This window comes from Polypterus senegalus, chromosome 9, assembly GCF_016835505.1.
Source record: "Polypterus senegalus isolate Bchr_013 chromosome 9, ASM1683550v1, whole genome shotgun sequence".
Taxonomy (NCBI): Eukaryota; Metazoa; Chordata; class Cladistia; order Polypteriformes; family Polypteridae; genus Polypterus; species Polypterus senegalus.
The window spans coordinates 9,045,517-9,069,134 of NC_053162.1; the positions used below are offsets into that span (position 1 = coordinate 9,045,517).

General features: G+C 38.5%; 1 protein-coding gene across 2 annotated transcripts in view; it reads left to right on the forward strand.

The window, feature by feature from the left end:
• Window positions 1-23,618, forward strand: part of golga1 (golgin A1) — a 128,825-nt gene that overhangs the window by 63,809 nt on the left and 41,398 nt on the right. For both annotated transcript variants that reach the window (XM_039762686.1, XM_039762687.1), the window contains 6 exons: window positions 641-810; window positions 5,242-5,353; window positions 9,966-10,061; window positions 16,168-16,293; window positions 19,318-19,413; window positions 21,716-21,811. In XM_039762686.1, coding sequence (XP_039618620.1) covers window positions 641-810; window positions 5,242-5,353; window positions 9,966-10,061; window positions 16,168-16,293; window positions 19,318-19,413; window positions 21,716-21,811 — 696 coding nt within the window. The remainder of the gene's footprint in view (window positions 1-640; window positions 811-5,241; window positions 5,354-9,965; window positions 10,062-16,167; window positions 16,294-19,317; window positions 19,414-21,715; window positions 21,812-23,618) is intronic.

Here is a 23,618-nt window from a genome sequence, read left to right on the forward strand (position 1 = left end):
ATCATCTGCACCTGATTCTAATTTTAGGTGTTTGAGGTAGTGATAAATGTAGAGGTAATCTTACTTTTTTCACACTCGAAATTAGTATTTTTGTTTCATTAAATTAAATGATGGACTACAAAATGTAAATGTGGCATGATGTTTGTTATATCACCTTTATGTATAGATACTTTTACAACGAAGATTAAATTTTGGTATATTCACCTAAAAGACATTTTTTTGCATATACTTATTTTTCAAAAGAGAGTATTAATTGTCCACATAGACATTTAAGCTATTGTAGTAACCAAAACACCCACAAACAAATTAAAAGCATTTTGAACATACAGAGAGAACTATTTTGGTAAGTTCCATGATGCATCCTTTTCTCAAGTGTATTCATTATTTGTGCTTTGTGGTTAATTAACTCTGTTTACTGTAGAAAATGTTGCTAATTGCCCAGGCAAGTTTATTGTTAGAGTAATGATGGATTGGTTGATTCCTGTAAGTGTACCAGTATAAACTGAAGATATGTTTTTTTATTTGGAAAGACAGCTAAAGTTCTTATTTGCTAAACTAATTTGACTGCTATTAAAAAAAAAACCTGTTTGCCAGTACATTCCTGGGCCTTTGCCATGAGCTGTGTCCTTATTGTTTACAGTTACTCAGAAAAGAAGAGGTTTTGACACAGAAGGAGAATGAATTATCAAAGCATATAAAAGATCTGAATGAAGCTAGAGTGGAGCTGAAGACAACAAGTGAGAAACTATCACATGTAGAAGAGAAGCATCGGGAGCTAAAATCTCTTCATTTGCAACTACAGCAGGAAAGGTATGGGTGATGGAATACTCTAAAAATAAAAAACAAAAAAAAAAAATGAAATAACCAGTATATATTATGAATTAGTGTCAAACATTCAAGGAGTTTCTAGGCCCAAGGGCATCGCCAGAATGAAGATTGAGTGAGTAAGTGTGTGTCACTCACTAGTACAAGAAAGGTCCTGAGCATTGGAGAAAGTGTAAGTCAGTACTTCTTGGAATGGCTGGTTGAAGACTTAAACTATAAATAAGATAATCCACCTTAATAAATGGATAATTGTATCTTCATAAATCTGTGTGCTCATTTGATTGCTATGTCTCTGCCATTCCAATGGATGGTAAATCACAAACATTTATAGTAATAAAATGCATTGCATTTGTCATTTCAACAGATTGAGCATCATAAACATTTATAGCCTTCATTGGATTAAGTATGGCATCACTGCTTTTTGCAAATGACGTAGTCCTATTGGCTTTATCCGGCTACAAATTTGGGATGGTTTTTTGACCTAATGAACGAAAGACAGCTCTGCAGACATCACCAAGTGGCACTTCGCTGGTAGTGCTTACAGCAGTCTCTGCACAGCCGTCAATAGAATTTTTTCTATTGCTCCTGCTATAGAGAAACTTGCTTCTGAGCCTGTGGTGTTAAGTCCACAGATACACATTTGGCATAGTCAGCAGGATTTGCACTGTGCAGTGTTGGAGTGTTAAGGCAGTGCCACACAGTAAGGTGGAGGCTGAGTGAGAAAGGGCTCAGTTGACACCATCAGGAAGTACTTACAGGCAGTTGCTGTCATCCTGAAGACTTGAAGTTCTTCTGCTACTCACGCTATAGAGAAACGGTTTCTAAGCCCGACGGCTGACTACCTGTGGTTACCACAGTGCAAATGTGAAAACTGGGACGGCTCGTAATGCAAGTCCACAGCAATACAGAAAGGGTCTACTAAGAGGCGTTAGGCTCTGTCAGCCATGGTGCCAAAGGAAAGCAATGGGCATGGGTACCAATGGAAAAATACATAATCTGTATGAAGGCATGTAGTTTTTTTAATAGATGATAAAGTGTGGGTGCCAGAAGCCCTGTCTCTCTTTCATGAGATGCCTCAAAACACTCTGGCTGACAAGGTGAAGCGTAGTATTTCTAGTTGTGGTCAAGTTGCCCATTTAAGGACAAGTTAAGGGGAGATTGGCAGGAGGACAGTTGTATCCTGCCTAGTTCTTAGAGAGCAGCACCCAGTTCCTTGGAAAGGAGGGTCTGTGTTGATCCTTTAAGTAAATGGGGCACCTGAGAATCTTCCTTTAAGACCTAAACCTTCAGGGGTTACTCAAGGCTCAGGGATGCAAGGGCAGCAGGAGACTATAAAGAGACTTCATGTCTAGTGTTCATATAGAAGAATATGATGGGCTATCCCTGTCCTTGGAAAAGATTCTAGGGCTTAACATAAAGTGATTGTAGAAAGGGTGTTGAGAGGCAAGTTGGGGCGAAAGACTCACTGCCAAGAGGAAGAGAGCCCAGGCTTGTTAGAGGGAGAAAGGAGGTGACAATTGGAATTCATAGCAGTACTTAGTTGGTGGGCACATGGATTACCAACCACATGATGGGCAATAATTTAAATCTAAGTAGGCAGCCTCAGCCTCTTTTTGTGTACTATTTGCAATAAGCTCACTATTCATGATTTGTTTGGGCTTCTTGCCATTATTCTGAGTATGGGGAAAAGCAGCAAAGGCATTCTATTCTTTTGTAACATTGACATCACAAAATCAAAGTTTAAATTATCTTGTAATTTACAAACATAATTTTATGTATATAGCTTCTTATGTTTTACCTTTACATATTGTTGATTCCATAAGCGATTATGCTACAGTAGTTGTGTAGTTTATAGGACCTAGTGAGCCTTGTGGGCATTTCTGAAATTATTAAATTGAATCCTGGGAAGTAAACAAACTGATTCTGGTCTTCCCTTTGAATGCATTTTTCCTTATTCTTTCTTTTACTTGTATGTTCTAAACCTTCATCCAGTCCGCCTGGAATTTTAATAATGGTTGACATATGATCCTTTTCCTTTGTACATGTGGTGTACAGTATGTAACTTGAGTAGAATGTACGTATTGAATTACTTATTCTCTGTACAGCATTTTCTAAAGCTGCCTTAAAAAATGAAAAGCTTTTTTGTCAAATTTAGACTCTAAAGTTTATCAAAACTATTAGTAATGCAGCTGCTGGGCTGGCACTACGTAATGGGGTGAGAAGCTCAGGAATTTGGGAGAACTTTAGAATAGAGTAGCTACTAACCTGAATTGAGAAGAGCCATTTGAGATAGTTTGGTCACAGTGATGCCCCCCTTCAGTTACTCCTGACATGTCCTACTGGACAGAGAGACACTGCTGCAGGCCCAGGGCATGGTTGGAGGTATTATATCTCTCAAACTGGCTTAGGAACACCTCGGAATTCCCCAAGAAAAGCTGGAATCTATCACAATCCTTACCAGGAAAAGTGGTGTGAGAAGATGAAAGAGATGAGGTCTTGCTTCCAATTCTTTTTTTCATCGTTCCAGAAGCTTAATGCTATAAAAGCAAAATCTTCTGTTTCAACAATATTACTTCCTACTATGTGTGCCCTAAACTGCTTTAGTAATAACTTACTGTTCATTCTTTAGTTTTCTCACCTACTTATCTAGTTCAGGTTCATAGTTGTCCGATGGAGAATGTGCAGCATTGTTCATAATGCCATTCAGTTTTGTCTTTATTCTCTCATCCACTACTACCTCCATTGGGCATCCCATAACTGAGCAACTGAGCCTGCCTTCTTATTCAGCTTGTTGATTCAGTGGGCCGCTTGTGACATGATGTTAACCAGCGCAGCACACCATACTGGTCATCACAGAGTTGTAGAACATATAAAGGATTATATTATCTTGATTTTTGCAGATTGGTCTGGGTAAAGACTTAAACTAAATAAGTTAGTAGTCCACCTTAATAAAAGGATAAGTGTTTGTGAGTTCATGCATTTGTGTGTTCATCCAATTGCTATGTCTGTGTCATTCCAACAGATGGTGCAACACAAACGTTTATAGTAATAAAATGCATTGCACATGTCATTCCAACAGATGCTGCATCACAAACACTGGTTTTTTTACGAATCCCAGACCAAATGGCGTTTAACAGAGATGTATGTATTTCCATTTGTCATTGTGACAGAAGGCTAAGGATATTTGTGATCTGCCTTTGGTGGCCTTCATTAGGCTGTGAACTTAGGCACGATTTGGGATGGCTTGTGACAAAGTGTGAAGTGGGAAGAATGAGGATCAGCACCTCCAGATCTGATTTCATGGTCCTCAGTAGGAAAAAGCTTTGCTGTCTTACTAATTTGGTAGTTGAGCTACTGTTGTCAAGTGGAGGAGTTTAAGTACCTTAGGTATCATGTTCACAAGTGAGGGGAAAGAGGATGGTGAGAAAGGTGGTTTGTGGTGCCAAGTGCAGTTATGTGATTGCTGTATTGATCTGTAGTGGTGAAGGAGCTGAGTCAGAAAGTGAAGCCCTCGATTTACCAGTTGAGCTGTGTTGTGTCCCTACCCTCACCTACAGTCATGAGCTTTGGGTAATGACCGAAAAAATGAAATCACAGGTGCAAGTGGCTAAAATGAGCTTTCTCCTTAGGCTTCCTGGGCTCTCCCTTAGAGAAACAGTGAAAAGCACAGACATCCTGGAGAGGCTCGGAGTGGAGTTGCTAACCCTCCAGATCGAGAGGAGCCAATTGAGGTGGTTCTGGCATGTGATATGGACACCTTCCTATGAAGGTTTTATGGGCATGACCAGCTGCGAGGATACCCTGGGGAAGAGCCTGGGCTCACTGGGATGATTCTTTCTACCAGATGGCCTGGGAACACCTTGGGATCCTACAGTATAAGCTCGGGAAGTGTGGTTGGGGAAAGAGATGTGTGTGCCTTATTGCTCTAAGACTGTTGATCCCGTGACACGGTTTCAGATACGTAGTGGAAAATGAATGAAATGCTTGTAATGTGCTGTCTGTTGAAATGGCAAATGCAATACATTTTATTACTACACGCATTGCAAAATACATTCCAGTAGATGGTGTACTCCAAGTGTTAACACTGAGGCCTACGTTGATTACTTAGATTTTAAATCATAACCTGGAAAACATTCATGAGATATTGTAAATGTTTTTTGTGGCTGATTTCTTGAAAAATATTTATACTGTATACATGTGTATTTATATAATGTATGTAATGTATGTATATGTAAATGTGTGTGGGTGTGTGTATTTATGTATGTATGTATGTATGTGTATATATATATATATATATATATATATATATATATATATATATATATATATATATATATATATATATATATATATATATGAATACACATAGTGAATGTACTGTATAATACAGTATGTATTTGTTTTTTGATCTCAAAGGGAACAATTACTCTCTGTGAAAGTAGAAGCTGAAAAGAAGATAACAGAACTGGAGCAGAGAGGTTTAGACCTGCAAAATGTCATTCAGCAAGTTTCTCAGGATTCCCAAAAGGTAGAGTAATTTGCCACAACATGAGATAAAAACAAGTGCTGTATCAATATGGAGACTCCCCAATCCAGTATCATTTCAGGCATGCCATATTTTTATTTTTGAATTTGATCCTGTCTTATTTGCATTTTTGCGAAAAGCTGACAATTAACTGGTTGAAAGCAAAAAGAGTTTCTATTTTTACATCTATACTAATAAAAGGCAAAGCCATCACTGACTGACTCACTCACTCACTCATCACTAATTCTCCCAACTTCCCGTGTAGGTAGAAGCCTGAAATTTGGCAGGCTCATTCCTTACAGGTTACTTAGAAAAGTTAAGCAGGTTTCATTTCGAAATTCTACGCGTAACAGTCATAATTGAATCCTACTTACGTACACATATACGCCCATAGCCTGCAGCTTGGTCGCCGTGTGAGGCGGCGTTGCATCCCCCATCCCCACGCCTCCCATGTAATTGACTGCCTGCCCATATAAGGCCGTCCATCGCTCCAGTCTCTTCATTCCCTTCTTTGCTTCACCACGGTATTCACGTCTCCCTGCTGATAACTGCAGCCTTTTTATTTAATCCACGGCTTCTCCGCTGTTTTATTGTTCGTTTATTACGATGCAAAGTTATCGATGAAGCCGGTTGTATGCTTACAACGCTTGACAGATGCTGAATGTCACTTCAACACAAGTCCTGCAAATACTAACGTAATTGAAACAAACCATGAAACTCAAACCAATTATTACAGCAGCAATCCAAGCTGTGAGAAAACAGTAAAAAGGAGGCGTGTTAGACCTCGTGGTACATTTTCTGATGCAGGTAGACGGGAATAACTTTGTGACGCTGCCGCCAAATACTCGCAGAAAAATCCACAAGTTAATAGAAACGCTGTTGCTAAATACTGGCCGAAAAATCCACACGTTAATAGACATGCTGTCGCTAAATACTCGCAGGCAATTCCACAAGTTCATAGAGATGCTGCCGCTAAATATTCGCAGGCAAATCCAAAAGTTAATACCGGGAATGCCTGTTAAACATCTTAGATTCACGAGTAGCGATTTGGGTAATGAGATGTCTATCGAGGTGATCACCATCGATCAAAGAACTGTCACTTACCGAGTGGTTTCCATGCCCGGAGATGGCACCTGCCTTTTCCATTCTCTTTGTTACATATTGCACGGCCATATCAGGCTCACTCTTGATATCCGGAGGAACATTGTGTCTTATGTATTGAATGACTGGCACAGGTTCAAGGTGTGGACTGATGACGGTACAGGAGATAATTATTCTACACAGGAGCACTAGAAGAGTGAAATGCTTAAGCCCTTCACCTATGCTTCTGAATGTGACTTGATGGCTGCCGCTGAATTGTTTGGTTGTCGCTTTCAAGTGTACCGAAATGGCCAAATATTTTACACCTTTGGAGAACCGCCAATGGCTCTTAAACATTTTAGATTGACAGGTGACGATTTGAGTAGTGGATACTTTGATGTTTATAAATGTTTCAACTCTCAAAAGCTGGATGCAAAGTTATCAATGAAGCCAGTTGTATGCTTACAACGCTTGACAGATGCCGAATGTCACTTCAATATAAGTCCTGTAAATACTAACGTAATTGAAACAAACCATGAAACTCAAACCGATTATGACAGCAGCAATGCAAGCTGTGAGAAAACAGTAAAAAGGAGGCGTGTCAGACATCGTGGTACATTTTCTGATGCAGCTAGACGAAAACAACTTTGTGACGCTGATGCCAAATACTCGCAGAAAAATCCACAAGATAATAGAGACACTGCCGCTAAATACTCGCAGGCAATTCCACAACTTAATACCGGAAATGCCTGTTAAACATCTTAGATTCACGAGCAGCGGTTTGGGTAGTGAACACTTTGATAAATGAAACCTGTTATCTTTACAACGGTTGACAAACACGGAATGTAACTTGAACACAACACGTTCCTCCAAATATGAACCTGATTCAAAGAAATAATAATAATCAAATCCTTGATGACAGCAACACTCATAACAGTGACAAAACAATTACATTGACAATCATGTTACGTTATTTTTTAAAATGTTTCCTTTTCTTTTTCATAACTTATTTAACACACTACTTCTCCGCTGCGAGGCGTGGGTATTTTGCTAGTCTTTAATATGCAGAATACCAGGTCATGTCTTGACAAATGAATTACAGATTATGGAGACAGCTGAGGCAAGTATGAGTTTTAAGCAGTGTGACTACAAAGAAATACAAGTTCTCTTATAAACTGCTGTAACGTTCCAAGTAATCACATATAAAGGTCCTTGGGGACCAAAGTCTAACCTGACAGATTCCTGCAAATGAAAGAAGATGGCCCTGGATGGGAGCACCAGTATACTCTCACTCACACACCCACACAGGGCCAATTTAGAAGTCACAATTAGCCTAAAATGCTTGTCTTTAGGATGTCGGAGAGAAACTTTTGAGTATCCGAAGGAAAATCCAAGTAGAAATAGGGAAAAATATGCGGATTCAATATGGACATTAGTAAAGTGCAGAACTTGAACCTATTACTTCTGTGTAGCTGTTGTGCCCATCATTTTATGTGTTATTTTTTTCTGAAGTGAGTAGTATCTCATTGAAGAGCTATACTATAATGGTTCATGGTATATTAATTTGTCACACTTTCAAGTATTTTAAGTGACAAGATTAGCGAGACATGGTGAGTCAGAGGAGCGAATTGACATCCACCAGAAGGGTCGCTCCATTGGAATGTGTAACTCTGCCTTCCTAGACAAGTCCTCTGTTGCCAGTTCAGCCAAGGTCAGAGAATCTGGGATTGCTAGAGGTGTCCCACTAGTCTGAAGACCCTAACCGTGCATTAACCCCTAAATTGTGACACACTTAGAAATCCCTCCTTGCTAATGAGGCAGGCAAATATTGACAACTAAAGAAGAGAGAGGTGACCCCAAATTTGTAGAAGGTGCTTCTAAAAAGAACCTGCTACCGTTACTGTCTCAATATTTGTGGCTTCAGGATCAGAACAATAAGCAATATAGATAGACAGATAATGCTTTATTTGTCCCCAAGGATAAATTAAAACTGTATAGAAGCTCAAGAAAAATATAAATATTATAACAAACCGCCACCCTCAAACACACACACGACAGTCTGCCATCTGAACTCTGTAAATCCCCTTAAATAAAAGTCTGCCACTTTATTCATGGCTGAATTGTTTGATAGCTTTAAGCTGTGGAGCAGAAGGCAAAAATGTATCATTGTCCCAAACATTATGGAGGGAACTGTATCTTCAATTTATAAATCTATTTAAAAATATTAGACAGGTCACATCTAATCTTAAAAATAATTGTTTAAAGAAAATTAAAAGAGTGAGTGAGAGCTTCTGTAAAAGGTTGCACCCAGAAGTACATACCATTTAGTCATAAGAACACACAGATAACCTTTAAGGGTGTCATTCTCATTTTGAGAGACCACAAAAATGCATTAATAATTAAAGTTTTATAGTAGATAGATAGATAGATACTTTATTAATCTCAGGGGGAAATTCACATACTCCAGCAGCAGCATACTGATAAAAAACAATATTAAATTAAAGAGTGATAAAAATGCAGATACAGCATACAATAACTTAGTATAATGTTAACGTTTAGCCCGGGTGGAATTGAAGAGCTGCATAGTGTGGGTTCTCCTCAGTCTGTCAGTGGAGCAGGATGGTGACAGCAGTCTGTCACTGAAGCTGCTCCTCTGTCTGGAGATGATCCTGTTCAGTGGATGCAGTGGATTCTCCATGATTGACAGGAGTCTGCTCAGCCTGCCGCTCTGCCATGGATGTCAAACTGTCCAGCTCCGTACCTACAATAGAGCCTGCCTTCCTCACCAGTTTTTCCAGGCGTGAGGTGTCCCTCTTCTTTATGCTGCCTCCCCAGCACACCACCGCGTAGGAGAGGGCACTCGCCACAACCGTCTGATAGAACATCTGCAGCATCTTATTATTCCAGATGTTGAAGGACGCCAGCCTTTTAACGAAGTATAGTCGGCTCTGTGCTCTCTTGTACAGATCTAATACAGATTGCCAAACGGTAATAAATCGGGTTTTCTGGATATGACTAATTCAAGGAATATAAAGCTGCTGAAACTACCAAAAGCAGACGTGCCAGTATTAGATAAAGGTGCAGGCAGGACACTAGTACAAAATTCTGCTCCGTACTTGTAATATTTTTATTGTTATACTGTATTGACGATTACTTCTGTTCTGTGTATTGTGTTGTATTGACCCCCTTGTTTTTGACACCCACTGCACGCCCAACCTACCTGGAAAGGGGTCTCTCTTTGAACTGCCTTTCATAAGGTTTCTTCCAGTTTTCCCCTACAATGTTTTTTTTGGGGGGGATTTTCCTTGTCGTCTTAGAGAGTCAAGGCTGGGGGTCTGTCAAAAGGCAGAGTCTGTTAAAGCCCATTGAGGCACTCCTTGTGTGATATTGGACCATACAAAAATAATTTGTATTGTATTGTACTGGGGCGAAATCTGACTTTTTAGCTTCTCTGAAAACTTGCCCACTTTGCAGAATTAAATCGGAGATTTCAATACCGTTAATTGAAATATAGGTTTTACTTTTTTTTCTTTAGGCTCAGAATGCTTCCAGTATTTTGGAGAAAACATTAACTGCACTTCAAGCTGAACATGAGGCCTTAAAATTAGAACATGAGCAGCATAAACAGAAGGTAAACTTTTTTGTCGGACATATTTGATGTCATATATTATCTGGTACTCCTGTAGGCATGACACGAACAATAAATGGTACTGTGGATGTCTTGGAACACAGAATGGCCTGAAAGATTTTTGTTTTAGAGAATGGGTTAATTCATTTTTTTTTAATGTATTAATAGGACATTGATTATTTTTTAATTTAAAGTTTTATGTTAATTTAATTGAGCAGCTTGTTATTACCCTAAGGTCTGTAAACCTGGATTATATCATGGTTGTTCATTTTTGGTTTTAATGACATTATTTTAAAAATAGTTTTTATCTCATCAGTTCTGCATAATCATGATATTTTACAGAATAATTGATTTATTTCCAGTCATATTGACTTTTAACCCAAATTTTGCATTATAAGCAACGTTGATTTTCCAGCGGGTTATTTTAGAAGTCTGAGCACCACGTGATAGACGTGAGGTTTCACTACTCCATGCATTAATGTAATTTTAATTGGCACCCAATATCCCACTTTGTGTAATTTTAAATAGTGCCTATAAAAAGTATTCAACAAAAACAGACTATAATAATGTCCAAGTGAAAACAGTTTCCTGCCGAGTGGTCTAACCAGTTACAAATAGAAAACACAAAATAATTGGTTTTATAAGTATCATTCCCCACTTCGTATCAGTATTTAGTAGATGGCAGCCACAATACCCTTGAGTCTGTGTTTACAGCCCTCTCTCTTTCAGCTTTGCCCATCTGGGCTCTGCCATTTTCCCTGAGTCTTCTTTGCTAAACTGCTCAAGCTCTGTCAGGTGTCATGGAGGTCATAAGTGAACAGTCTTTGGCAAGTCCAGCAACAAATTCTCAGTAGTATTGTGATCTGAACTCTGCCACTTCAGGACATTCACATTGTTGTTTGTAAGTCATTCCTGTGTACACTAGCTTTGGCTCATTGTCTTGCTGGATAACAAGGTTGCAGGTTTCTTGGTGACCCCATCAGGTTCTCCTTGAGGCCTTCCCCGTATTTTATGGCATTTTACCCTCACAACCCGTCCATAGCCTGATACTACCTCCTCCACCATGCTTCATGGTGGAGATTGTGTGTTTTTGATAATATGCAGTGTAACACAGTGGTTAGCCTTTTGGCTAAAAGGCTCAATTTTGCCCATTTCAAACTACAGAACCTTTTACCATCTGCCTTCTGGGAAACCCCAGACAAGATGTCATGTGCATTTTATTTAACATTGACTTGCTCTTTGCAGCTCTTCCATAAAGCTACAGCTGGTGAAGAATCCAGGCATCTCTCCAATCTTAGCAACTCTAGCTTGTAACTTCTTCAGAGTTCTCATAAGTCTCTTGGTGGCCTCCCTTACTAGTCTTCATAAATTATCATTCAGTTTTTGTGGACCACATGCTCTAGACGGATGTACAGCTCAAATCTTAATTATTGATCCAAGGAATTTTCAGTGACTTGGATATTCTCTTACCTTCACCCTATGGCTTGTGCTTTTTAATCACCTTTTTACAGAGTTGCTCAGCAATTCATTGTGTAGGTTAGGCCACCATACTGACTTAACCACAAGGTGGACCATCTACATACAATCAATTGAAACCCCATACAGGTGGTCTCCTTTAAACTAAAAATGTGACTTCTAAAACTAATTGACTGCACTGGTGATGATTTAGACCCAATAGAGGGAATGGATACTTATTCAAAAATGTATTTTGTGTTTTATATTTTTCATTAATTTAGACCACTCTGCAGAGATCTGTTTTCATTTTGACGTTGTAGAGTCTTTTCTGTTGATCAGTGTCAAAAACGGCAGATTAACTCCATTGTGGTTCAATGTTGTATAACAGTAAAATGTAAAAAGACTTTTTATATGCACTGTTTTTCATAAATGTGCCATGTATGTTTGTGACATACATGCAGGGATTCAGAATGTGCTTGCAGGTTGTGTTTACAGTATTTAGTTTTAAGGATTTCAATTGTCAAGCAGTATTTTACTGAGAGCACTCCACACTCCACTTGTAATGTTTATGCTCACATATGAAATCCAAACTCGGTGGCACCAAACCGTACTTACCCTTCCATTTCTCACCCACCCTCCGCTCAAGCTACCCGGCCAATGGACGACTTCTTCTTCTTTTTCTTTTGGCTGCTCCCGTTAGAGGTCGCCACAGCGGATCATCTTCTTCAATATCTTTCTGTCCTCTGCATCTTGTTCTGTTACAACATCACCTGCATGTCCTCTCTCACCACATCCATAAACCATCTCTTAGGCCTTCCTCTTTTTGTCTTGCCAGGCAGCTCTATCCTTAGCATCCTTCTCCCAATATACCCAGCATCTCTCCTCTGCACATGTCCAAACCAACGCAATCTCGCCTCTCTGACTTTGTGTCTCAACTGTCCAACTTGAGCTGACCCTCTAATGTCCTCATTTCTAATCCTATCCATCCTCGTCACACCCAATGCAAATCTTAGCATCTTTAACTCTGCCACCTCCAGCTCTGTCTCCTGTGCCACTGTCTCCAACCCATATAACATAGCTGGTCTCACTACCGTCCTGTAGACCTTCCCTTTCACTCTTGCTGATACCCGTCTGTCACAAATCACTCCTGTCACTCTACTCCACCCACTCCACCCTGCCTGCACTCTCTTTTTCACGTCTCTTCCACAATCCCCATTACTCTATACTATTGATCCCAAGTATTTAAACTCATCCACCTTCGCCAACTCTACTCCCTCATCCTCACCATTCCACTGACCTCCCTCTCATTCACACACATGTATTCTGTCTTGGTGGTCCTACTGACCTTCATTCCTCTCCTCATATCTCCACCTCTCCAGGGTCTCCTCGACCTGCTCCCTACTCTCGCTACAGATCACAATGTCATCAGCAACCATCACAGTCCACGGGGACTCCTGTCTAATCTCGTCTGTCAACCCGTCCATCACCATTGCAAATAAGAAAGGACTCAGAGCCGATCCCTGATGTAATCCCACCTCCGTCACTCCTACCGCAGACCTCACCACGGTCACACTTCCCTCATACATATCCTGTACATCTCTTACATGCTTCTCTGATGCCTCCGTTTCTTTCCCTCTTTGAAATGTGCAATTCTTAATTAATGCAACCTGGAACCTGTTGGTAGTAAACACCCCTGGGTCAAGCATTGTAATTGGTGACATCCTTGTGGTTTAAAGAGGGAAACTCTGCTCCATGTGTATATTTTTTTTAATTTTTTTAATTTTTATTAATTTTATTACAATCCATACAAAGCAATCAAGTTTTTACAAAAAAAAAAATTGAGTTAAGAACAGATCGATCCCCACCCCGAGAGAGAGAGCAAGCCAAACGGCTTAAAATGTAAGGCTTGTAAACATACCTAAATTAATAAATTCTCTGTGCTTTATGAACTTATTTTAAAATATTACTGATTAGATCCTGCCATGTTTTGAAAAAAGTCTGTACGGATCCTCTGAGTATTTGATTTTTTCCAATTTCAAATAATATAACACATCGGTTTCCCACTGACTAAAGAGGAGAGTTTGGGTTCTTCCAGTTTATCAGAATGAGTCTGCGTGCCAACATTGTAGTGAATGCAATTCTGGAAGAACCCCAAACACAGCTGTTAATGGGTTAGGAGGGATTGTGAGGCCAAGGCTGTCTGAAAGGTAATTAAAAACTTGTCCGGAATAATGTTAATTTGGTGCAGGCCCAGAACATGTGACCCAGTGAGGCTGGGACTTGGTTTCAATGTTCGAAGGTTGGATCATGCCCTGGAAACATTTTGGAGAGTTGTAGTCGAGACAGATGTGCTCGATATATAATTTTAAGTTGTATAATTGTATGCTTTGCGCATATGGAGCTCGAGTGAATTCTCTGCATTGCTACTTTCCACTCCTTTTCTGATATATTTAATTGAGAGACCTTTTTCCCAGTGTCCTCTTGGATCTTTGAAAGGAAGGGATTGTAAAATGATTTTATATATTGTAGAGATGGAGTCTAATTCCTTGAGATTGAGCAATATTTTTTCCAGCATGGATGAGGGTGCAAGATGAGGAAAATCTGGAAGGTTCTGTTTAACAAAGTTCCTGATTTGAAGATAGTGAAAGAAATGTGTAGCTGGAATGTTAAATTTGGAATGTAATTGTTCATAGGAAGCAAAGACGTTGTCTATATAAAGATCTCTAAGCAAGTTAATTCCAAATTTTTTCCAGATATTAAAACTGCATATGTTTGTGAAGGTTAAAAGAGGTGGTTCTCTTGCAGGGGTGCCACAGATAGAAGCTTCTCCGTCTTAATATGCTTTCTACATTGGTTCCAGATTTTAAGTGAGTGGAGCACAATTGGGTTATTTGTATATTGCCGATAACGTGTGTTTATTGGAGCACAGAGCAAGGAATACAAAGAAGTACTGCAGGATTTTACTTCTATTGCGGTCCAAGCCTGTGTATGTTCTTCTATTTGTGTCCAGGTTCTTATCGCCTGTATATTTGCTGCCCAGTAATAAAACTGGAAGTTAGGTAGAGCCATGCCGCCTTCTGCCTTTTGTCTTTGTAGGGTCGCTCTTTTGATGCGTGGATGTTTTGAATTCCAAATAAATGAGGTTATTGTTTAATCTAATTGCCTAAAGAATGATTTATTAATGTATATTGGAATGTTTTGAAATAAAAAAGGAGCTTAGGAAGAATATTCATCTTAACAGTGTTAATTCTTCCAGCTAGTGTGAGATGAAGAGTTGACCATCTATGCAAGTCTTATTTAATTTTTTCCATGCAGACGGTGAAATTTTGCTGATATAGAGCTTTATGTATACTTGTGATGTTTGCCCCGAGGTATTTAAACTGTTCTGCAATGATAAAATGTAGGGTATCTAATCTAATATTATATGCTTGAGAATTCACTGGAAAGAGTACACTTTTATTCAGATTAATTCTGAGACAGAGATCTTTTGAAATTCTGTGAGTGCTGCTAAAACTGCATTCACAGAATTTTCTGGGTCCGAAATATACAGTACCATATCATCTGCATATAATGAGATTTTCTGTTCCAGTCCTTCTCTGCTAATCCCCTTTATCTGATCCGTATTTCGACACTGTATTGCCAGTGGTTCAATGGCAGATCAATGTTTGAATATACTGTACAAGAAAAAGGTCAGACAAACACAACATTTAATGAACATTGAACAAACGCAATTAACATTTTATGCAGCCCCGCTACACACTCAGGATTGTAAAGATTCATTTGATCCAAATGATGAAAAAAGTTAACAGTGGGTACAGTGCAGGAAACAACTACTGGAAAAGACACAAGGCCATTGCAAGGGGCACCCATGTATGTCCCCACAGTCACACTCAAGGGACCACACTGAAACCTTCCAATGTAATTTACCTGTCCTGCAGTAATCTGAGCTGGATGAAACTGGATTTTTTTTTTTTTCCCAATTTTTAAATTTTTTTTTTTTAATTCTGCTTCCCAGATGTGCAAGTGTAAATGACAGATTAAACCACTGATGGAGAATTAGCAATATTGAAAGTTTATAGTTTGTAATCATTATATTTAAACAGGATTTCATAGATCCAGTTACATGAAGACATGCAGATTTAGTATCTGTGTATTTGACATGAGAGGATTTTACAAATCTGATTATATGTAGAAAAAGCTGGATATTACATTTGGCCTATTCAATAAATAGAGTAACTCTTGCACATAGAATGGTGTTTTGATTTTTTTTTCTTTGTTTGATTTGATATACTTTATCAATCAATTTTTCCGGGTCAGAGCACAGGTTCAGCCATTGTACAGCGCTCCTGGAGCAATTTTTTGATTAAGGTTGCTTTGTGCCACAGGTTTCTTGTTATAAACAGATGCATTGTTTAAATGATGGTGTTACACCAAACAATAGATACATGTGGTGTAGTGCATGGTAATATTTGGCAGTCCTTCTGATTTGACAGTTTTTGGAAAGCTGAGTCATCCATCCATTTCCCTAACCGGCCAGTCCGGGGCAGGGATAAAACCTGAGCACTTATGTTGGGCTGAATTTCCTTCTCTTGTTAGAACTTCTTATGAGCTGATGTTCAAATTGTCAAGAAGCTAATTGTTTTTCTTTAAACAGACAGCTGTAACAGTGGAGGAGAAAGATAAAATAGTTGGACTGCTACAAGTCAAAGTGTCATCACTGGAAAAAAGAATTGAAGGAAATCTTTCAGAAGATGAGCATTTACAAGAACTTCTTAAGGAGGTGATAAACTTTTTCTTACTTTTTTGCTGAATTTCAGGAAGTTGAAAGGGCTGCTGTGTGACAGGCTACCTTGTAAGGTTGCGCCTGGCGTATTTTGAGTGAGGGTACTGGTCAAGCTAGCGTATTCAATTAAAAATCAAAGAAGACTAACTCCCCATCACTCTTCACAGCATCAAAAATCGAGTCCTTTGTCATTTGGAGACTGAAGGAAAGAGCTGTCAATGTGTGTCATATTTTCACTTGAACTGATTGGTCACTGTTTTGCTGCAGACTCGCACTATGAATTTCAATTTGATTATTTGTACTGTGGTGAACTGTTGTTGTCCTACATCAAATCCACAATATCTGGCTCAGAAGTGGTCTCCTTACAGTATGAGCCAATAGGAGAACTCCTAGCCTCCACCATGAAGAGACTGCTTCTGAACACTGTGAGCGGACCGCTTCTTGGTGACGTCAGCTGAGCTCATTTTTTCTTTCACTCTCAGCCCCCCATCGTTTCTGCGTAAAATCACCACTACACTCCACCTATCTACAGTGTAAATCCCATTCTCGTTTTTAAGTGTCCTACTGTGGAGTCAAACCACAAAACATCTCACTTGAAAGATTTGAACTATTGTGAACTGGCAGTGATCAGCCATAAACCCACAATGTCTGGCACAGAAGCGGGCTCCTTACAGCTTGAGCTTATTGGAGAACTTCTAGTCTCCACTGTGCCTCTGAACACTGTGAGCAGAGCTCTTCTGGGTGACGTCCGCTGAGTTTACTCGCTTTCTCTTGGCTCCAACCTTTTCTGTGCAGTGTCATCACTACACTTAATTATTTAGCTTTTTTTTATTTTTCTGTCTAAAATAGGTTTACTACTGACAAACAAGATATATGTCAGTTCACTTAGGTACTTGCAGTGTGATAATACTTAAAAATGTGTTTTTAGATGATCCCCAAAGGAGTGTATAGGATGCATGAATAAATAAAAACCATCATAATAGGCAATAGCCTCAAATGTGACCCACAGTCTTCCTTGTCAATTACATTGCAGCCTACCAGGCCGTAATGTTTGGGTACTCCATTGTAAAACTATATAAAATTAAGCATTAATTAGGCATTAAGCAAACTCCTGTCAATCATGAAGAAACCACTGCATCCACTGAACAGTGTCGTCATCTCCAGACAGAGGAGCAGCTTCAGTGACAGACTTTTGTCACCGTCCTGCTCCACTGACAGACTGAGGAGACCCCACACTATGCGACTCTTCAATTCCACCTGGGGGAGTAAATGCTAACATTACTCAAGTTATTGTCTGCTTTTTTATTTATTTATTTTTTTTCATTTTTATTACTATTTAATTTAATATTGTTTTTGTATCAGTATACTGCTGCTGGATTATGTGAATTTCCCCGTGAATTTCCCCTTGGGATTAATAAAGTATCTATCTGTCTATCTATCTAAAATAAAAGTATTGTATAAACATATACTGTACAAGTGTTTCTAGAATTGTCACACCTTACTTGCAATTACACTAATACTTTTTATTTTTAAAAGTTACAAAATGTATGCATGATGCAACATTTCGGTGCATTCTGGGACTTTTTACATTTTTAGTTAGTTCATTTTTGTTCAACAAATATTTTTGTAAAAATTTGTCATATTAAAAAATAGCAATTATTGATTGGAATTACATGTATTAGTAGACTACATTTAATCCACTTGTTTTTTTTTTTTTTGTTTTTTTTAACAGCACTGTATTATATCATGTGGTCATGGAGCCCAAATAGACTTGCCAGGGCTCAGTAGCTTTCTTAGACAACATAGTCCAATTCATGTGATGTAAAAATGGCATTGATTGATGTGTGTTAATGGTGAAGGGGCTGTGACTAATTACAAAGCAGATTTATTAAAAGTAGCATTTCTGAAAGAGGTACCCAATGGAGCACTAACATATCTGTTTAAGTCTCAACGTAAGATTGTTGGCTGCTTAGGACTATGTCATAGAACAGTTGTGGAACTTGGCTGATAAATGAAAGTGTCAGAGAAATCTGAATTCATTATAATGTGCAGATAATGCAACCATAAGATTGTGTTTCAGTATTTACCGAGGTTATATTTGTTCACTTTGTGCTTACAGAGCACCGCTTACATAACTCGTATCCTCGAAGAAACACTTGGAAAATGCAGTTAATTGTTTAAAAAGTGCTACATGTGGGGAAAAGTTGTGTGCAGTTCTGGTTACCACCGTACAAGAAAGACATAGCAGCACTCAAAGCTGTGCAGGGGACAGCAACCTGTTAAACTTGTTTAGATTTGAGCAGAGAGGAATGTGTGGGCACCTAATCCAGGTTTTCAAAATTCTCAAAGGCATTGATAAAGTAGATCCCACAGAATTCTTTCAGCTTAAGGGTGAATCACATATTTAAGGGGAAGTGCATTTAAGAGTGAAGCCAGGAAGCACTTTATGCACAGAGTTGTGGGAGTCTGGAACCAAAGACATGTAGTTGAAGCAGAAACCATGACAACCTTTAATAAGAATGAGATACTTGCACAGCTTAGCTATTAGCTAAACTAATGAGCTTGATGAACTGATTGGTCTTCGATTGTTTTTCAGACTCTTATGTTCTAGATCAGTGACTTTTTTTTTTTTTCCTTTTTTTTTTTTTCCTTTATAGTTAATTTTCCTTAAGCAGCAGGAGAAGTGAGCAGCTGTACTACCGGCTTGTTCATGTGCCTCTCCCTGCATTTGATTTAATTTGTGTTGGGGATCCATTTTTCCATCAGCATCAGCTGTTGGATTAGCACTTATAGTAACAGTTCAATATGATTCAAGGTTAATTTACCTTATTTTCATATATATATATATATATATATATATATATATATATATATATATATATATATATATATATATATATATATATATATATATATATATATATATATATATATATATATATATATATAATATATATATATATATATATATATATATATATATATATAATTTTAATTTATTTTTTTGTTAACTACATTTAGAAGTCCTTCCTGGAGCAGAAGTTAGAAGAGTCCAGACAGGAGCTACTGGAGACAAAGACCAGCCACAGTGAAATTAACAGTATATTGGAAGCACAAGTAAGTAGTAGTATTGTTTTTGTTGTTTTTATTCCATCCATCTACCACCCAGCTACTTTATCCAGCCCTTGGCTGCAGGGAGCAGAGCCTATTCAAGTGGCATTGGGGGCAAGATAGGAACCAACCAAGGGCAAGGAGACTAGTTGTCATTTTCTTTCTCTCCCAGACTTAGAGCTTTACCATGGGGTGTTCTTTGGCTACCTCATGTAACTTTGGCTTAAACTCTATGTCTAACCGAGATAGAATCGTTAGCACATTAGAGCAGTTGTGATAAAAACAGGCCTTTCAGCTCAGCAAGGTCACCCACCCTACTCAAGTTACAATTTGAAGATCCTTAAAGTCGTACTTTCCACCAGTCTTAGTTAATTTTATCTTTTTGCTCCTAATATACTGTTCATAATTCTTACTATATAGTTCTGAGTCATCTTCCAGTTAATGTTTCTTTAAAGCAGTCACACAAAGAGATGGGAAGAGAAAAGTTTGCTGTGTCGAAACAGTCTTTCAACTATTTACTACAGAGCAGCATGTGAACTCAAACCCTCTACCGCCAACCTCGCATTAAAAAAAAATCCACTCATTATTTTAAACAGAATAATTCCTTAGTTCTAAAATAAAATACGCATTTGATGAAGGAGCTGCACCAGACTGGTAAATATGAGGAAAGCTCTAAGTAAACAGGAGCTGTTTTGGATGGTTTGTTCTCTTTTAGTTGTGGATGAAGTGAGCTTCACTCTTTGTTTAGCTGTTTGGGTCAGATAGAAGTTGACTGATACTCATGGAGAGCTTGACCACAACAGTGGTGACAGCCTCATGCAACATTGACTTTTATGGCATCAGAACATTGAATATTAAAGTTATGTATTCACAAATGATAATCAATCATCAGGCTTTCTAATGACTCATGAGCTGTCAGTCATAGTTATTAAAACAATTTGTACTTTACACATGCCCTTTACTGCAGAAAAACAGGACCTTTTTTCCAACAATCTAACCAAGGTGTACCATCCATTAATTGAAGGTTTCCTGAAAGGATGCATCTTTAAATGTAAACTTCTTGATGTGAAACCTTATTACAGTTTACATTTCCAAAACATCTCACATAAATTTTATTTATTTATTTTTTTTAATCATCCACAGTCGTGTGCAGTGGTTATTATTCAGGATATTTCCATATACTTCCAAACAGTAATTTGACAGAAACAATGATTGCCAAAATGGAGCCTTTTTTGCAGGCAGAGGCAGCTTAGCATGCATCAACAATTATTAGCTACCTTCTATACCTGCCATTTGAAAGACAATTTAATATTCTCCACCTTAGCCCCCTTATCTGGGATTCCAGTGTGCGTGATCTATAGGAACTTTCCCACAGCAGGGACTTCTTTCAGGAAACAGGGATGTTTTAGAAACCTAGAAACTTTTTGTTACATTCCAACCACAGGAACTCAGGCCATTTCTAGTTCTTGGTACTTTTTTTTTTTTTTTTCCTTCCGGGTCATGTGCTTTTTATTTAACCAGTGGGACTCGAGGCAATGAATTATGGTGATTGATTGACCGCAAACACTGGTGCTATCTTACAAATCTTTTAGTAATTTGAACTTTGGAGAGTAATCATGTTTCTTCACACCACATCTTTCTTCACTGCTGCCTCCCTGGTTCACCACACTATGCACCACATTGAAGTGGTAACCAAACACCCCACCCCACCCCTGGAAATTCCCAATCATGCTGCACTTCTCACCGGATCACTCTTCCTAGCCACCTCCTTGGTGCGTCACGCCATGCAATGTGCCGGACCAGTAATCTCCCCAGTTAACTCCTGAACGTGCCTCACTTTGCAGGTCTCCACTTTCATTAGCAGAACTGTCACTCGCTGGATGTTTTTTGTTTACCACCTCATTCTCTTAAAACTATAGATTGAGTTACAGCTTTGTGATGGACTGTTTGGATGTACACATTTCATGCATTAACAACCAGGTGGACCCAAGAACATGTTTTTACGTAAAAATAGTTGTATGAATTCAGATTCATGATATACTCAGTAGCAATTGCTTTCAAAAAACATTTACATTCTAATGAAAAGATTCCCTTAAATGCTACTCATTTTGTCATCTGTGCTTTGTGGACCTTTTTTGATCTTTTAGACTGGCGGTTCTCAAAATGTTCTGATCCAAGAACCACTTTGTCAGATGCTTTATAGGCAGTACCTAATCTGAAGTGTTATTGAAATTGGAGGTTCATTAAATCTTTGGATATTATTTGTAATTTATTTTAACCTTTGTTGTCTTTTTTTTTTTTTAATAAGTTATCAAAACTAAACAGCAAAGTTGCAGAGTTGCAGACACTTCTGAAATACAAAGATGAATCCGCACAGTCCTTCAAAGATAAAAGTCAAAGTCAGGTAATTATAATCTTACATTTTTTTTTTTAAATTTGAATTTCTACAATGAGTTTGAATTTCTACAGTGCTCACCTGTCCATGTTTTGGGCTGCTTGTATCAAAGTAGCAATGAACAGAGAAAGGTGGATCAGATTTTATTTTTTTTTTGTACCAACATGTTCCACCCTTCCTTTCGGGAGTCCATTGGTTCTCAAGTCATGTCTGACATGTAAATCCTCTGACACATCCTGGATCTGCCCCAGTGATATTCCTGCAGGGTGTGCTGACAACTTCTGCTGACTTCTTTTTATCTTGGATTGGCAAGCATTTTGCTATATAACTAAGAGTAGGCTTGGTAACCCTGCAGGCAAACATCATTTCTAAAACAGGTAATCAGTCTTGTTCTGTCTGCTGCTGCTCACAAATTTTATTTGTCACATTCAGCTATGCACAGTACAATATGTAGTGCAATGCTTTTAGTGGCTGTGCATTAGAAAGAAGAATATAAAAATACAATCATTAACCCATTTATGCCGAAGGTTGAAATTTTTGAGTTTGTCACATATGTTGCGTAGAAAAATATAAGGAACAAGAATTTGAAGAGAAAAAAATTTAATTACATTCCATTGTTGAGTTCTGTGACGTTCCAAAATTGCAACACTAGGCAAATCCACTTCTTACATTATACATAACATATAAAATTATGTTTCTTATCTCAGGAGATGGTAAATACCTGCTATTCTGTGTGATATCCAGCAGAGCACTTGACATGAAAGGCAACATCACATTTTTCACATCAAAATGTGGTGTTCTTATGACATTGAGCACACCGTGTTTGACTATCACATGATTAAAGCCATCAAAACGTGAATCAATGTTGCGCTTCTAAGAAGGTCTTCCTGTTCGGCCAGGGTCTGCAGGATGACCGTGGGTCTCAAAATAATGACATGCGATACGGCGGCGAAACTCCAGAAGATCCATTGGCTTCTTATGCCTTCTTATGTTTTATGCAGTTGCCATGCATTTTGTAAGGCCAATTCGAAACAGAACAACAGAGGACTTGAATACCATTTCTTTCCACGGATTGATGCCCGATACTTATCAATGTTTTCATCAGCTCTGTCTACGCCTCTCATGAAATGGTTATAGACTTTGATCATGTTTGGCTGCTGGACTTGGATCTTCTTTTTCAGTTTCTGGGAATAACGATTGACAAGACACAGGGGATCGATACCAGCACCAGATGAGGCAACAGTGACAACACTGTTATCATGCCATCTGCATACAATATTGCCTTTGCCATCAATTCGATAATCGAATGTGCCTCTTTCTTTTTTCTTTAGCACTACATCTGATTCCAATGGTGCTTTGTCAATGCGATCCTTTCTAACTGTACCTGTTGTCCCAATAAAACTGAGCCTATCCAGAAGTCAAGTGCTGGTGAAAAAGTTATCAAATACAAAATGGTATTGTCTAGGGTGTGCCTATACAAGTGCCTCACTAAACTGCTGGACAAGTGATGCACTGACACCATATCCCTTATGTTTATTATCTGGGTTTTTACCCTGATATGGCTGAAACCAGCAAATGTAGCCCAGACAAGTGGCACCACACCAAAAGTTGAAGCCAAACCGAATGGGCTTTCCGCGAATAAATTGTTTGCACCCTAATTTCTTTTTTATGAAATTTTATTAATTTTATTACAATCATTCCATACAAATCAATCAATTTTTACAAAAAATAAAATTAAGAACAAGTCGACCCCCACCCCTGAGAGAGAGAGAGCAAAGCAAATAGCGTAAAATTTAAGGCTTGTAGACATACCTAA